Source organism: Stigmatopora argus, chromosome 2 (assembly GCF_051989625.1).
Source record: "Stigmatopora argus isolate UIUO_Sarg chromosome 2, RoL_Sarg_1.0, whole genome shotgun sequence".
NCBI lineage: Eukaryota > Metazoa > Chordata > Actinopteri > Syngnathiformes > Syngnathidae > Stigmatopora > Stigmatopora argus.
The window spans coordinates 4,585,594-4,600,229 of record NC_135388.1 but is presented as its reverse complement, the minus strand read 5'-3'; the positions used below and the strand labels follow the sequence as shown (position 1 = coordinate 4,600,229).

General features: G+C 39.7%; 1 protein-coding gene across 1 annotated transcript; it reads right to left on the bottom strand.

Moving 5' to 3' along the window:
- Positions 1 to 49: 49 nt before the first annotated feature.
- Positions 50 to 6,257, bottom strand: nod2 (nucleotide-binding oligomerization domain containing 2). The gene is made up of 10 exons (XM_077624039.1): positions 5,491 to 6,257; positions 5,230 to 5,353; positions 2,709 to 4,452; positions 2,549 to 2,632; positions 1,859 to 1,942; positions 1,146 to 1,229; positions 986 to 1,069; positions 667 to 750; positions 507 to 590; positions 50 to 369 (listed from the first exon to the last, which is right to left on the bottom strand). Exons 1-10 carry the CDS (start codon positions 5,914 to 5,916, stop codon positions 297 to 299), a joined length of 2,871 nt encoding a protein of 956 aa, XP_077480165.1. The 5' UTR covers positions 5,917 to 6,257; the 3' UTR covers positions 50 to 296.
- Between the last annotated feature and the right edge of the window lie 8,379 nt (positions 6,258 to 14,636).

Below are 14,636 nucleotides of genomic sequence, written 5' to 3'. Positions count from 1 at the left end.
TATTCCTTGCTGTATGTTTTTTTTTATTAAACCATTTCATGTTGTTGGCTTTTGTTAAATATCCATGAAAAATAGCTGTAATTTCGTATTAAAAAACATAAATAAAGCCTAACTCTCATTCATCTAGTGTCTATTACATTTTGATGTCAATTAATGTTTTATTTCAACAAAAAAAATGCATGTTCCCCTTTCAGAATGACACTAAATAAACAGGTTGTATTTTGCAACAGCAGCAGAGTTGACATCGAATAATTCTCATTTATTGCCATTTTAATAAATAACATTTTGGTGTAGAATCAGAAGAGGAGTCTTGATTCCTTTTGCGTCATCTCCTCAATTTCCTCGGGGCTCAGGTCATTGTTTTTCAACCTGTGAATAATGAATGCAAGTTAAGGTGATTGACAGAACTTGGTACATTAAATCAAGTCAATTTTATAGTAGTCTTGAGCATACAATATGACCGTGCTTACTAAAAACAGGGTTTAAACACACACGTGTGTACACACCATACTGATTTGACACATTTGTTATGCTGCAGGGCTTGGACTAAAGACTCTACTCCGTCTTTGGTGATGCAGTTTTCAGTCAACCTTGTACAGAGAAGAAAAAGAGGAAGCGAAATAAGTTGAAGGGTGGAGCACTCACGCAAGAAAACTGAATTTATACCATAGCTGCTCCAGCGACGGGCAGGTCTTGAGCGTTTTAGACAGGGCACGGGCTCCCTTGCTCCCCACCCCATTGCCAACCAAACTGCCATTAAAAAAGAAATGTATTTATACCACATTAAAAAGCAAGAGTGCTACCATCTACTTTTTAGTTTGTTTTGCTTCCAACCACCCCAGATTAGAAAATATAGTCAGTATAGTAGTAACCTGAAAAGCCTTCTTTTGTTCATTCACTAAAACTAATACAATTCACCCTTGATACTACTCTAATGAGAGTAACTTGTATTTGCATTTCATTTTACGAGAAAGGAAAATACTACCTTAGCCATACTAGGGTTTTACTGCCTTCGAGGGCACCAGCAATGGCCTCTGCACCTGAATCCCCAATCTTATTTCCCCAGAGCCTAAAAAAAACGAGTACACATTGTACATACGTACTTGCTCTTGTTTATACCTGAGCAATATAAATCTTTAATTAACCCTAAATGCTTCAATGAATGGTTGCACTCCAGTCCTTTCGCAAGCTGTATAGCTCCTTCCGATGTAATATAGTTGTTCCCCAACCTGAAACAGAGTAGACCATGGATTAAATCAATAGTTTTTCCAGTGACACACACACTGGACACAGACAGGATTATAAAATCTACTTTATACTGTGTATTGGATACAAGCAGCTGCTTGTTTAGAACCAAAAGACAATTGTTGTGGTATTTTAAAAAAAAAGTCTCTTTTGAAAAATGGGTGTTTAGCAAATAAAAGATTGAGTTTACACACTTAGATAAGGTGAAGATATTCATCTATTAGGATCTGACAGCCGTTTCTGGCCCCCATAAAAAAATTAAACTCTCTACGTTGCACGGTTTGGACAAACGTAGCGAGAGAATCTCAACATACACACACACACACACACACACACACACACATAAATCACACTTTAAAGGATTAGAGATCATTAGATGTTGCGGTGATATTATATTACTGAATGCAGAAATATACAATTGTTTTGTTTGAGTTTCCTATTACAAAACTGCTAGCTAGTTTTACGCAAACGTTGGGCCGTGCCAATGCATTTTTAACTCAGCAGAATATTCTAAATCATAAAGTTAAAAAAAATGTGTTTTACTTTGTATTTCACACTATTGAAATCTATATCTAAACATTCAAAATTTCCAGGACATACACGATGAACCAACCTCAAACTGAGGAAATTCTGCTTGGTCTTCAGCAGCTGACAAACGTATTGTGTACAAGCGTCTGTTAGCTTGTTGTTGAAAAGTCTAAAAAGCAACATAGTTATTTCCTACAACTGATACAAAAATACTTGAGATCATCATCATTCAGAGGGCCCTTAAAATTGAGACCACCCAAAATTTTGGCCTGTTGGTTTTGTATTTTAATTAAAATTTAGGTGGAGCATTAAACATGATGATAGTTTCGCTAATCTAAACAAAATGAAGCAGGCGTGTCTATCCCCCAAAATGACATAATTACGAGAATTCTGTCACGTTATTGGGGTTGGTGGATGGGTGTGTTATCCTTGTGTGTCCTGTCTGCGTGATTTGTATACGTTTTTGCCTGATGTGTCCCTCCTGGCTTCCCTTTTATTGTGTGACCCAGGTATTTGTAATTTGTCATGAAAACCTGTCTGTGTATTTAAACCGCGTTTTTTTGTATCTTTGTGGGAGTATAGTTTTGCTGTGTCTGTAAGTAATGTTTGTTCATTTTGTCCCAGTTTTTATTATTTGTATGATGATTTTGCATTAAAATCCTCAGCATTGCTGCGCAGCCAAAGGCAGTTCATGACAAATTCGCACAACGTGGTCAAATTTTGGTGGGTGGTCAGTTTAAAAGGCTTCACTGTAGTACATTTTGACAAGGCTTACGCAATCTTCTGGAAGTTGTCACACTGGATTCCCTTTGCGATCAGTTTGCGTATCCCTTCGTCGGTGATGTTATTATTTCTGAGGCTGTTGAAGGCGTGGACATCATATTATTTACATAAAAAAACCACATCACGAGGCAATGAGACATTTGGATGCTCACTAGAGGGACTTGCAAATATGCAAACAAGGAAGGAGCTGCTCCACGCCCACGTCACCCATGCAGTTGTTGTCCAGCTGGATTCCCGCAGGCCTCCTCAAGTGCTGGAGCACAAAGGCCAAAGCTGTGCACTCCACCGGTCCAATGTTGCAGTAGGTTAGCTTCAAATGGTCCACCTCCAGCTTGCTCAGCGCTTCCTCGGCTATCTCGCTCTCCCGCATCTCGTAAATGCACTTGACGAGCCAGACAAAGCCGGGCATGGCATGCATGCTTGATTTTTCGCCCTCAAGTGGCTTGGGGATGGACTTGAAGTGCTTCTGCATGCCTTTGTGGAGGCAGCGAACCACCTGTTGCGCTTTCCTCTCCACCAACGGGGTCGGGGTACAGTGGAGCCACAGGTGCCGGTGTCTCTGGGAAAGGAGGCCAGAGACAAAAGTGGCCGTAATTTGTAAATGGGGGGCTTCGGTCATATCTCGTTGCTGGTCGGCGGACAAGCAGAGGCCAAAGCAGGTGTTACTGAAGTCCGCGTATTTCAACTCAAAGAGCTCGGCGACAGTAGAGCGCTTAGCGTTGTCGGACAAGACGACGTAAATCGCGGCGAAGAAACACTGCATCGTCACGTGCAGGAATTCGTATCGAAGGCCGCGGTGGGACGAGATGTCCTTGGTCTGGGTGAGAAAGCCTGCCCAGATGTCCTGATCTGTAACGCAGCAGGTCTCCAGGTCAGTGCTAGCGAAGATGTAACAGGAAGATTCCACCCCCTGAAAAGCAAGCCGGCCCAAATGCAAGATGCCAGGCAAGTGATCCCGAAGCCAACTTGGGCGGCGGGGACATTCCGGGGGACTTTGGTGCTGCAGGAAGTGCTGCAGGATCATGAGGTACACGTCGGTTATGGTCTGCGGCGTGCCGTCTCCGCAGCCGAGCAACTCCTTGTGGCATTGCGAGACAATCCAGCAGAGGACCGGACTGTGGCAGAGACCCAATAACGCCGTGTTGGCCTGAATGGACGCCAAGACTTTGGAGGCCACCGACGAGTCGCGGTGTTGCTTATTGATGAAGCGGTCGATGCCTTCAGGGGAGAAGCCTTTGAGGAAGAGTTCTTTGCGAAGGTGCTTCCTCAACATCGGACCCACGGCCTCTGGACGACTGGTCACCACTTTGAGCACACCCTTGAGAAGCGATCCCTGGAGGAGGTTGAAAAGCAATATGTGCACCGGAGCAGGCTGCGTGGGCGAGCAGAGTCTGCGCTCGTCCGAGAAACTCTGCTTGAGCTCGTCGAGGCCATCGAACGTGATGGCCACCAGGTTGGGGTGGTCCAGGATGAAACGGAAGATCTCGTCCCGCTCACAGTCCGGCCAGCAGCAGTGGCCAAAGAGCAGCTCTTGGACAGACAGCTGATCCAGTTCTGAGTTCAGTTTACGGCAGCTGAAAGGGAACAGCAGGACGAACTGTCGGAGGGCGGCCCCTCGAGCCCAGAGAAGATGCAGCCTCTGGAGTAAGGTGCTCTTACCACTGCCCGCGTCCCCGGACACCAGAACCGTGTCTGAGTCCTCGTTCACGGTGCCCGCCGCACCTGCGATATCCTCCAGGTCCAGGTCTCCATGATCTTTGCAGTCGTGCGCCAGCTCCAGTTGGCCATCAGTGTAGATGTCGTCCAGCGACATGTGGCCGGTTCCTCCGTAAGTGCTCATGAAGCTTGACTGGGCCGAGATGGAACTGCGCAACTTCTTCTGGTATTTGAGGAGCTCTGCAATGAGGAAGGTAGAACAACGATTAATATGGTGAAGGAACTGATGAGCAGATTCTGGAAACAAAAGGTAGTGCCAATGCTCAGTGTTGGTATCAACCATATATGGCTATTTTTGGAGGATGGGACAGTATGAGATCTGGACAGAAGATCAGATCCAACACAGTATTCAGGTGTTATCAGCACTATCGTGATTTTTGGTTGCTGTAAGTGTAACCACTAAGACAGGGGTGTCAAACCGGTCCTCAAAGGGCCGCAGTGAGTGGGTGCAGGTTTTCATTCCAACTCAACAAAAGGATACCTTTTGCAAGTGTAATCAGTTAATTAAAGTCAGGTGCTTCTTATTTTAGAAGACACCTGATTGGTTAAAATGTCGGCACTGGATCGGTTGGAACAAAGACCAGGACCCACTGCGGCCCTCGGCGGAATCGGTTTGACACGTGCGACTAAGCAATCATGGATGATTTCTATTTGGAAACTAAGGATGATGTAAGATTCTTAAACATAGCATTTGTTGAGGAGGTACTTGCCCGGACCACTTTAATACAAAAAAAATATGATTCGTCATTTACAGGTTGGATTATTTTTACTGGTCTACAAACAACTTGGATCAAAGCCTGATAGTAACAACTGTAACTGTAAAATCTGTATTAGACAAATATAGATATGAACATGTTTTCTGTTGACTCCATTTCGAATCCTGTTCTACTATGAACACCTATCAAAGCACGTAATCTCCGATTCAGAAGCAAAAAACAATATAAAACAACATGAAACCTTCGGGTTTGGTGGTCTCTGTTGTCAGGTTGCCCCCAGACTCTTGCCTTTGCTCAATGTAGCCAAGAACCACGTTAGCCGCCGAATCGCCTTTAGAGCTCACCAGGTCCAGCAACCGCCTGGCCTGCGTTGAACAAAAATTGGATTATACCATCAGCTAAGTCAAAGACCCTTGAAGTGCGGTTGTGGTCACCATTAACCACAAGCCCCAAGGACAATAATTAACAAATATTCATCTGAAGAAATGAGATCAGACCGTACCTGCTGCGAAGGGGTGTTCAGGTGGAATCGTACGTCTCTGCAGTCCTCCTGGCTAAAGCACCCTGATTCCAGCAGAGCTTCCAGAGCACCATCCAAGCAGCTTTGCAGCTCTGCTACCAAGCCAGGCCTTTGCGCCAAAAGCTTCCCGGTGACCGGCCCGGGTTCTTCAGGTGTCTGTATTTGCCGTAGACCCTCAACAAACACCTGGCACGCGGTCTCTCCCTTGGAGTAGACTAGATCCAGCAGATACCTGGCGTTGGTGTAAAGCGACCTACCCTGCACTTTGACGTTGGTGTAATCCTCCCAAGAAAGCTCCCCACGAGCCAGGAGAACATCGGCGACCTTCTCCAGGGTCTCGGACGACCCGCTGGCGCACAAATCTCTGAGGAGCTCACAGCGCTGCTTCAGGACCAGATCTTGGGCCATGGTCAGCTCTCATGAATACAAAGCATTTTCCAGCCGTTGAGGAATGGACACGGCGCCATGACGGCGGGTCTGAGATTGACGTTCACGCTGAGAGTTCGGACAAAATCTTTTATTCCCCAACCCTATTTTCGTCTTCTTCCTTGTTCTGCGACCAATTGTAACAGCTGCATGACATACACAAACTTCATAGTCAAGAGATCTACTTCCTCTTTCGGAAACCTCTCCATGCTAACGGTCCTCTGTGTTTAGGAAGTACTGTTATAACAGTGCAATATGGGTTTAGTGATACAAGTGAAGTCGGCAGGTTATGGCGGTTTTGCAGATAATAGAGCAATTTTAGGATGACTGCCCCACTCTAATGGCACCAGTTGTCATTATTGTAAAGTACAGGAAAATGAATGTCAACAAGGCGTCAAACAACAAGAAGCAGACAGAGAAGCATCTTAAACAGTTCACGCTGTGTAGTACACTTATTGTTGTTCTTATTGGTTGTATACTAACTTTAGACTAGATGTATATTTTGGTTCTATTACCACTTGGTGACGCTATTGCATCACTAGCCACTAGTGGCAGTTTTGTCCTTCAACCCTGAGGTACTGTAGAACAGATCATAGAAGACATTATACTTTAAAGCAGGGATGTCAAACCCAGTTTGGTTGGCGGGCCACATTCATGGTGACCAGATCTCATGTGGGCCGGACCATTTTAGATATAATATTTAGATATATTTTTTTATAAATGGATTACAAGAACTGGATTAAAAGCCCTGAATATTCAGTTTTTTTAATAGATCTAAAACAATGTTTTATTTTAGATTTTTTTGTATATATTTTTAGATTTTACAAAATGATTTTTGAACTAAAACCACAGAAAAAATGGATTAAAAAATGAAAATTATTGATTTAAAAGGGGGAATATCAGGAAATTTAATATACATCTATACTCTTCATTTTAATTTGATCCTAAAACAGAAAGTCGGCACTCACGATTTACTTTCCCGGGTCACACAAAATGATGCGGTGGGCCAGATTTGACCCCCGGGCCGCCACTTTGACACATGTGCTTTAAAGTAATAAACTGCGTACGCATGCATTTACAAATGCAAATTAAACTCGTCCACCATGAAGTTGGCAATGGTGAAAAAAACCCAAGAACATTTATATATTGTTATATATAGTTATATTCATTTACGTATTCATTTTTCTCGAATGAATAATTGAATTGAATGCTTTTATTGCCATTATAAAAGTATAATGAGATTTAAAGCTTCACCACAAAGTGCACAAATAGCAACAAACAAACAAATTATCAATAAATATTAATAAATAAGTAGTCAACAACAAAAATAGGCAATTAACATGAATAAGTGTTCACATAAATAATATTTATTTTATGCGCAACGCACAATATTGACAATAAGGGTAATAAAAAAATAAAATAAAATAAAAAAACAAGTTCAAAATGAAGTACGACCACCCGGATCCCTTTTTCGGCCAACTTGCAACCTACTCGCTCGGATCTGTTCCGCCTTCATTTAAGGTAAATGACTTGGGCCTCTGCCATTCAAGGTCACATCCAGCTGGCCTTTGACCTTCAAGATGGGGCGGCTCGAGAGTCGTTGGACATTTAGGACCGCGCCTCTGCCGCACTGCCCCCGTTTTCAAGTGCCACAGAGGCACCTTGCAGTTTGACACCCCCCCCGCGTTGACTTTGTACCTTCGACAGCACGCCGCCACATCAAAGCGCCGCCGCCTTTAGCTTTGATGTTTTGGCGAAATAGAGAATGCAAGAGAGTCAGAGAAAAGAAGGAGGCAGAAGTGAGATGAGGGGCCGTCAGGGACATAATTCAGGATTACTGTACCTTTCAGAACCAATACGGAAAAACTTTAGACACCAAGATTATATGCCCGCCCCCCCTGCCCACGTACTGTTAAAAAGTTTTTGGGGATGGATTTCTATATTCGTTTTTGTCGCTGGTCAGTGATGCCAATGTATTTTCTAAACATTGAAATGAATTAGGGAATGTGTAAAATGTGTTTTATTCTCAAATTGAAACGTAGAAACTTTGGTTAAAGAAAACAGATTTCATTTATAGTTTTTAGACAGGAAAAGTATGGAGTTTTTCATTTCCACATGAGGCGTATAATGTTATAGAAATAGCATGGTGATTTCATTCATATATGATAACTATACAAAAATGTAATCTTTCAGAAATTTAGACCAAAAATCCCTCGGTTATGGCGTCTTCACTTATCGAGAATTCACTACTATATTTTTTTTGTTTTGTTTTTTACATTTGACAATAATTGCCCATCTTGCAACTTGTTTTGGAAAGTTGTTTCCCCTTAATCTAACTTATTTTCTTAAAGTCAGTTTATTATATATATATATATACATATGTATATGTATATATATACACATATGTATATATACATATACATACATATACATACATATACATATATATACATATACATACATATATACATATATATACATACATATATATATATATACATATATATACATACATATATATATGTATGTATGTATGTTTGTGTATGTATATATACACATATATATACATACATATATACATATATGTCTATATGTGTATATGTGTATATATATACACACATACATATACATACATATATATACACATATATATGTATATATATACACATATATACATATATATATACACACATATATACATATACATATACATATACATATATATATATATATATATATATATATATATATATATATATATATATATATATATATATATATATATATATATATATATATATATAAAATAAAGGAACTGACAGAAAAATTTAGATTAAGGGGAAACAATTTACCAAAACAAGGTGCAAGATGGGCAATTGTTGTCAAATGTAAAAAAAATAAAAATAAAATGACCACCGGTTGCAAACAATTCCCACAACTACATTTCTTCACTCACTTCTCCCTAACCTGTTTTTCCCCCCCGCAGTCCCTTTGTGCCATATTTTCCCCCATTTAATGACTATCTTGCCTGTAAATTCCCTGGTTTGTAATAATGCCTCGAAAAGTCTTCTTCTGACGGATACCTTTGATCAATAAGATCCCTTTGATGCCGTGGAAGCTTTCCGCACAACACGCCTTTGCGCCGTAAGACGCGACTACTGAAATGTCAGGAAAATCCGGTCCGACATCTCAACTCGGAATCCGACGAAGCGCGACGCGGTGGCACGCGCGAAGGTCAAAGGTCAGACCTGAAAAAGTCAACCATCGGTCGCCTTCATGTCGAATCAGACATTTCTCCACGTCACAAAACACGGTTTATTTTAACCCTATTTACTCTACTTTCCCACTGGAACACACCCTGCAACAATCTTAAGTGTTTTCATTTCTTGCCCCCTCTCAGCACACATAAAAGGCAGGCCGCTGCCAATTAGCATTAATCCCCCCCCCCCTACGCCGCGCTTTGGTTTCTCGCTCTTGAGTAAGCGGCGTATTGCCATCATTTGCATTATCCGTGGCACATCGGCTTTGAAGTCTAGGATCGGCGGGGAAGGGGGGCAAGAAGAAGGCTCCGCTTATTATCCGGCGTGGAGATGGGGGGCTACTGTTCAAAGGCCATAGATTGAGTGGAACAGATGTACATTAGCATTGCTCCTGTTCTGCTAACACTTTAGCATCTTGACTGGGTGCTTTTTTGGGGAGCGAATCTTGCACCCCGCTGAGTTCAATTCACACTTCAAAAGCTGAAAGAAGTCAAATGTACACTCATTTACATGTACACACTTTTAAGTCAACCACAACACTGCTAACTAGCTTACCGCTCTCTTTAAAGGACTCCGAGTAGAAAAGGGAAGACTTCTGGGGTCGATTTTAACGATGGTCAAATATTTTTAAAAAAATATAATAAATATAAATAAATAATATAAGAAAACTAATGATTCATTAAGATTGTATTTTTTAATATGTAAAGTCAGAAAGTGTTTAAGGCAAACAAATAAGAACATTTCAGATAGTCCGCTATCACTCATCACGTCAGATTAAAAAAATATATATATGAAAATAAATAAAAAAGGTAAAAATATTTTTTTTAAATGACATATACATATATATATATATATATATATATATATATATATATATATATATATATATACATTGGTGACTCTAAAAGTGACAACTACTTGCATGTAAACAACAGTCATTTTTTTTAAATTATTGTTATCTTTTTTCTTTTATCTTTTAAATATATTATTATTTTTATCTGACGCAATTTTTTTTTTAAAAAATACATATATATATATATATATATATACATTGGTGACTCTAAAAGTGACAACTACTTGCATGTAAACAACAGTCATTTTTTTTCTTTTATCTTTTAAATATATTATTATTTTTATCTGACGCGATGAGTGATAGCGGACTATCCTTTTTGTTTGGCTATATATATATATATATATATATATATATATATATATATATATATATATATATATATATATATATATATATATATATATATGTATATATATGTGTATATGTGTATATGTGTATATGTGTATATGTGTATATGTGTATATGTGTATATGTGTATATGTGTATATATATATATATATATATATACATACATATATCTATAGATATATATAAACATATATATATATGGACATATAGATATAAATATAGATATAGCCAAACAAAAAGGAAAGTTTGAGTCCGCTATCACTCATCACGTCAGATAAAAATAATAATATATTTAAAAAAGAAAAGAAAAAAAGATAATTAAAAAAAAGGATTGTTTACATGCAAGTAGTTGTCACTTTTAGAGTCATCTATATATATATATATATATATATATTACTTACGAACATTCGATATATATATATTCTCCATTTTTATACTTCTATGAAATTCATATTTAGAGTCTTTGAGCAGCGATCTTTCACACGAAAGTAATTTACACTAAAAGATTACTATTGCTTTAAACCGCGCTCATGCGATGCCTGTGAAATTGAAACATGTCAGCGAATGAAGCGCTCTCGTCAAATCCAACATGCCGTCATGGCTGAAAATGCCAAGAAATCAAAATTCTGGCACAAAAAGTAGAAGAGATCCAATTTCAGTGCCATTTGACAGCGAGCAAATATATCATGTCTGGATTAAAAAAAAAAAAAAAAAACTGTGAAACGCTTTTGGTGTTGCGTTTCAAATCTCCATATTTCGCCATCTTTCTGGGGGTGGGCCGCCGGGGCCATGAGACCAATCTCATGGCCCGCAGCCGGACGCTGTGCGGCGGCCTCGGCCGGAGATAAGCCGCTAAAGCTGCTACATGAAAGCGGCGAGTGCTGAGCAGTTGTGCTCGCACATTAGCGAGCAAGACGGCTTTACCCGCTTTTTTGACATGCCAGGAATTTCACATTATCGACTGCACTTAAAGCAGACATATTACGAAAAATTGACTGTGTAATGGCTCGTGTACAAATAGCTGGGCGTCTCAGGGCCACAGGTGTAAAACTCTGGGCCGGTGGGCCAGATCAGGCCCGCCGTGTTATTTTCTGTGGCCCACAAAAGTACAGTCTTCCCTCGATTATCATGACTTCACTTATTGGATTGGATTGGATAACTTTATTCATCCCGTATTCGGGAAATTTCGTTGGCACAGTAGCCAGAGGGTGAGGATGCAGAAATAGGAAAGGCATTTTAGACAAATAGAGAGGTAATAACTAAGTTAATAAATAAATACATGAATAAATATATAAATAAATAAGCGTTTTGCTGAAATACATATATATATATATATATATATATATACACACACATACATACACATACATATATATAAGCACATATATACATACATACACATAGATGTACATGGATGCATACTGTAGGTCTTAACACTAAGCCATTTGTTTTGTTAAAGAGCCTGACGGCTGATGGGAGGAATGAGGGTGCAGCAGTCTATTGCTGAAAGAGCTTCGGAGGGACTCCACAGACTCATGCAGGGGGTGGGAGGTGCTGCCCATGATGGATATCATCCTGGTCAGCATCCTCCGCTCTCCCACTTATTGCGAATTCACTTCTTCGTCATTTCTATTCTGCTATTATTATTATTTTTTAAGTTCCAGTTTTTAAGTAACTTACTTATTACCTATCTATTTATGTCTAAAATGCCTTTCCTATCTCTGCATCCTCACCCTCTTGCTACTGTGACAAGAAAATTTCCCGAATACGGGATGAATAAAGTTATCCAATCCAATAAAAATGTGAAAATCCACACTGCAACTCATAAGCGAACTACTAAGATTGAGCACTGAAGAAAAGAAAAATTTGAATTTTAAGCGGAAGCCACTCTTGGTACTAAGATATATATATATATATATAGATAAAACAGCCAGTTTAAGTGAATTGGACATTTATCAATAGCAGGCAATGAGTTTATTTTATTTTTTCACTTTGATTTTAGGGTACTTCCAGGTCACTTCCAATAAATTTTGAATAATTTCCTATTTATTTTGGGAGATTTTCCGGGATGCTTCTAGTTCGTTTCTCGGTTCCTGCTGATTTTGGGGCATTTCCAGGTGACTTCCCGTTGGTTTGGGGGCATTTCAAGGTTCCCTATTAAGCCATTGGCTGCCATTGAAGGCGTTTTTTAACAGCAGGGAGCGAATGAACGAATGGGATTGCAGATAGGAAATAGAGCAAAGTGCAATAGTGCATGCACTTGATCACACAACTCACAAAGATTTGGTTTTACGGCACTCTTGTCGAATAAAAATGAAAGCATTTAATTATGAATGAGCTACAAAGTCAGGCAGAACAACCCCATAGGCCAGATTTGACACGCCTCTATAGAGGTCGTAAAAACCTTCTAACCCCAGTGTGGCAACTGGAGAGATGTAAAAGTTGGTGGGCTGCCTAAAAAGTTTGAAAATGAAAGGCAAACTATTTTAACGAGTGGGTGGGTGTGCACAGGTGGCATATCTTCTCTCTTCAAGGTCAAATCACACTAGCAATAAGTCAATTGCAGCCCACCGCCCACGAACCCATTCATTAGTATATGCGGTGAAGGGGCGGTACCAGTGCAGAGGAGCGAGGTGGGCGTGGCCAGAGTGCATTTTTTTTTTATCAGGGGCGAGGAGGGGAAGAAGTGGGAGGGGTTAACAACAAACTATCCTGATGAAACTAAAGCCACTTTCGGACAATATAACACAACATAATCACAATGTCAATACAGTTAATGCAAAAGTGACTTTTGGCTTCTGTACTCCGGAACAGTAGGGGGCGATAGTGCTAAAATATATATTTGATATTTATGGCAGAGAATGATTCAGTGTGTCCATGAAAATTTCTGGTGGACGGGGAGGACCCCACTTTTGGAGATTTAACGCACTTTTGCACGTGTAAATCAAACAAACGATAAAACGCTACTTTTGTGTGTGTTTGTTTTGGGTTAAGAGCATCATGTAAATGTGTCCTTACTGTCCGAGGGAGCAAACTGTACATTTTTGGCGCACCATGGGGCAGGCAGGTGAGATAGACAGGCACCCGGGGTGGGCCGCAGCCGGTCAGCATGTAGCCAGAGTCTACTTGGATACCCCCGAAGCCCCCGGCTGGAGAATGGAGACATCCAAGGAATGGAGACAGCTGGGGGAGCAACAACGCAAACAAAACTGTTGTTGGCAGAGACCACAAGGTGAAATATTTCATATGGTAGACAGGGTGGAGTGTCCCTCGCCCCCATTGTGAAGGATTCTTTTAAATCATGCAATTCCACAAAAAAAAACACAATAAGCAAAGTGTTTTGACTTACATTTGAGTTTTGGTTGGCGGAAAGACTGCAATAAGAATGAAGCAAACAGGGAGGGACCTTAATCTGTTGGAAAAACAATGACAAAAAGAAGGACTTGGTGAGCTTGTTTTTAATTAACTTCACATCTGATCTTACTTGTGATTAATCATAAACATCATCTTTGAACACACCAGACTGATGAGGTCAATATAGAGGTGGAAACTTCAAAATAATGTGAGAATTATGACAAACATGAATATTTTCACCATAGCAAAATAAGAAATTTAGTCAAAATCTCTTCAATGTTGAACATCCTATGACAAACTTTTTGACCCCCATTTTTTGAAAGAAAATTTAAAAAAAAACGCACAATAAGTCACTTATACATCTTGTAAATGCTTTTAATATATTAACAAGTCAATACATTTTCTTAACTTTCCAGTGAAAAATCCGAAAGAAAAAAAAACTCACTATTTTAACTATTTCCTGGTACTTTTATTGTATTTGAGAACAATTTACAGAAAAATCAAGCACAAATTTCGCTTATTTTCTTAACAAAATAGAATTACGTAGAACTGTATTGTAACAAAACAAAAAAAAGTCCTAAGAGCAGAAAAATACATCGAGAACAAAAAAACTCAAGTGTAAATTGTGACTAGCATGACGGCAGATGGGCAAAGGCTCATTTATTTACTAAACCACCTTTTTCCTTCTCAACCTTCATTTTCGTCAAGGTCTTCAACCCCATTTATGTCCTTCAAAGTATCTCCCGTCGCTTTCGTGTCGAGCACTGTTACGAGATGAGATTTGAAGTCATTTGGTCGTTAAAAAAGGAGTGATTATGTCGTATAAAAGTGTAAAGAGAAAAATCAGACTGACAAAAAGAGAGTGAGTCACCATAATACAAAAGGAG

Excerpts from the sequence above, each read along its gene's own strand:
- nod2 (XM_077624039.1), bottom strand. The coding sequence starts at position 5,916 with ATGGCCCAAGATCTGGTCCTGAAGCAGCGCTGTGAGCTCCTCAGAGAT. Across the intron at positions 1,070-1,145 it reads CATTCATTGAAGCATTTAGG|GCTCTGGGGAAATAAGATTG; the intron begins GTTAATTAAAGA and ends CGTTTTTTTTAG. Across the intron at positions 591-666 it reads CCGTCGCTGGAGCAGCTATG|GTTGACTGAAAACTGCATCA; the intron begins GTATAAATTCAG and ends TCTCTGTACAAG.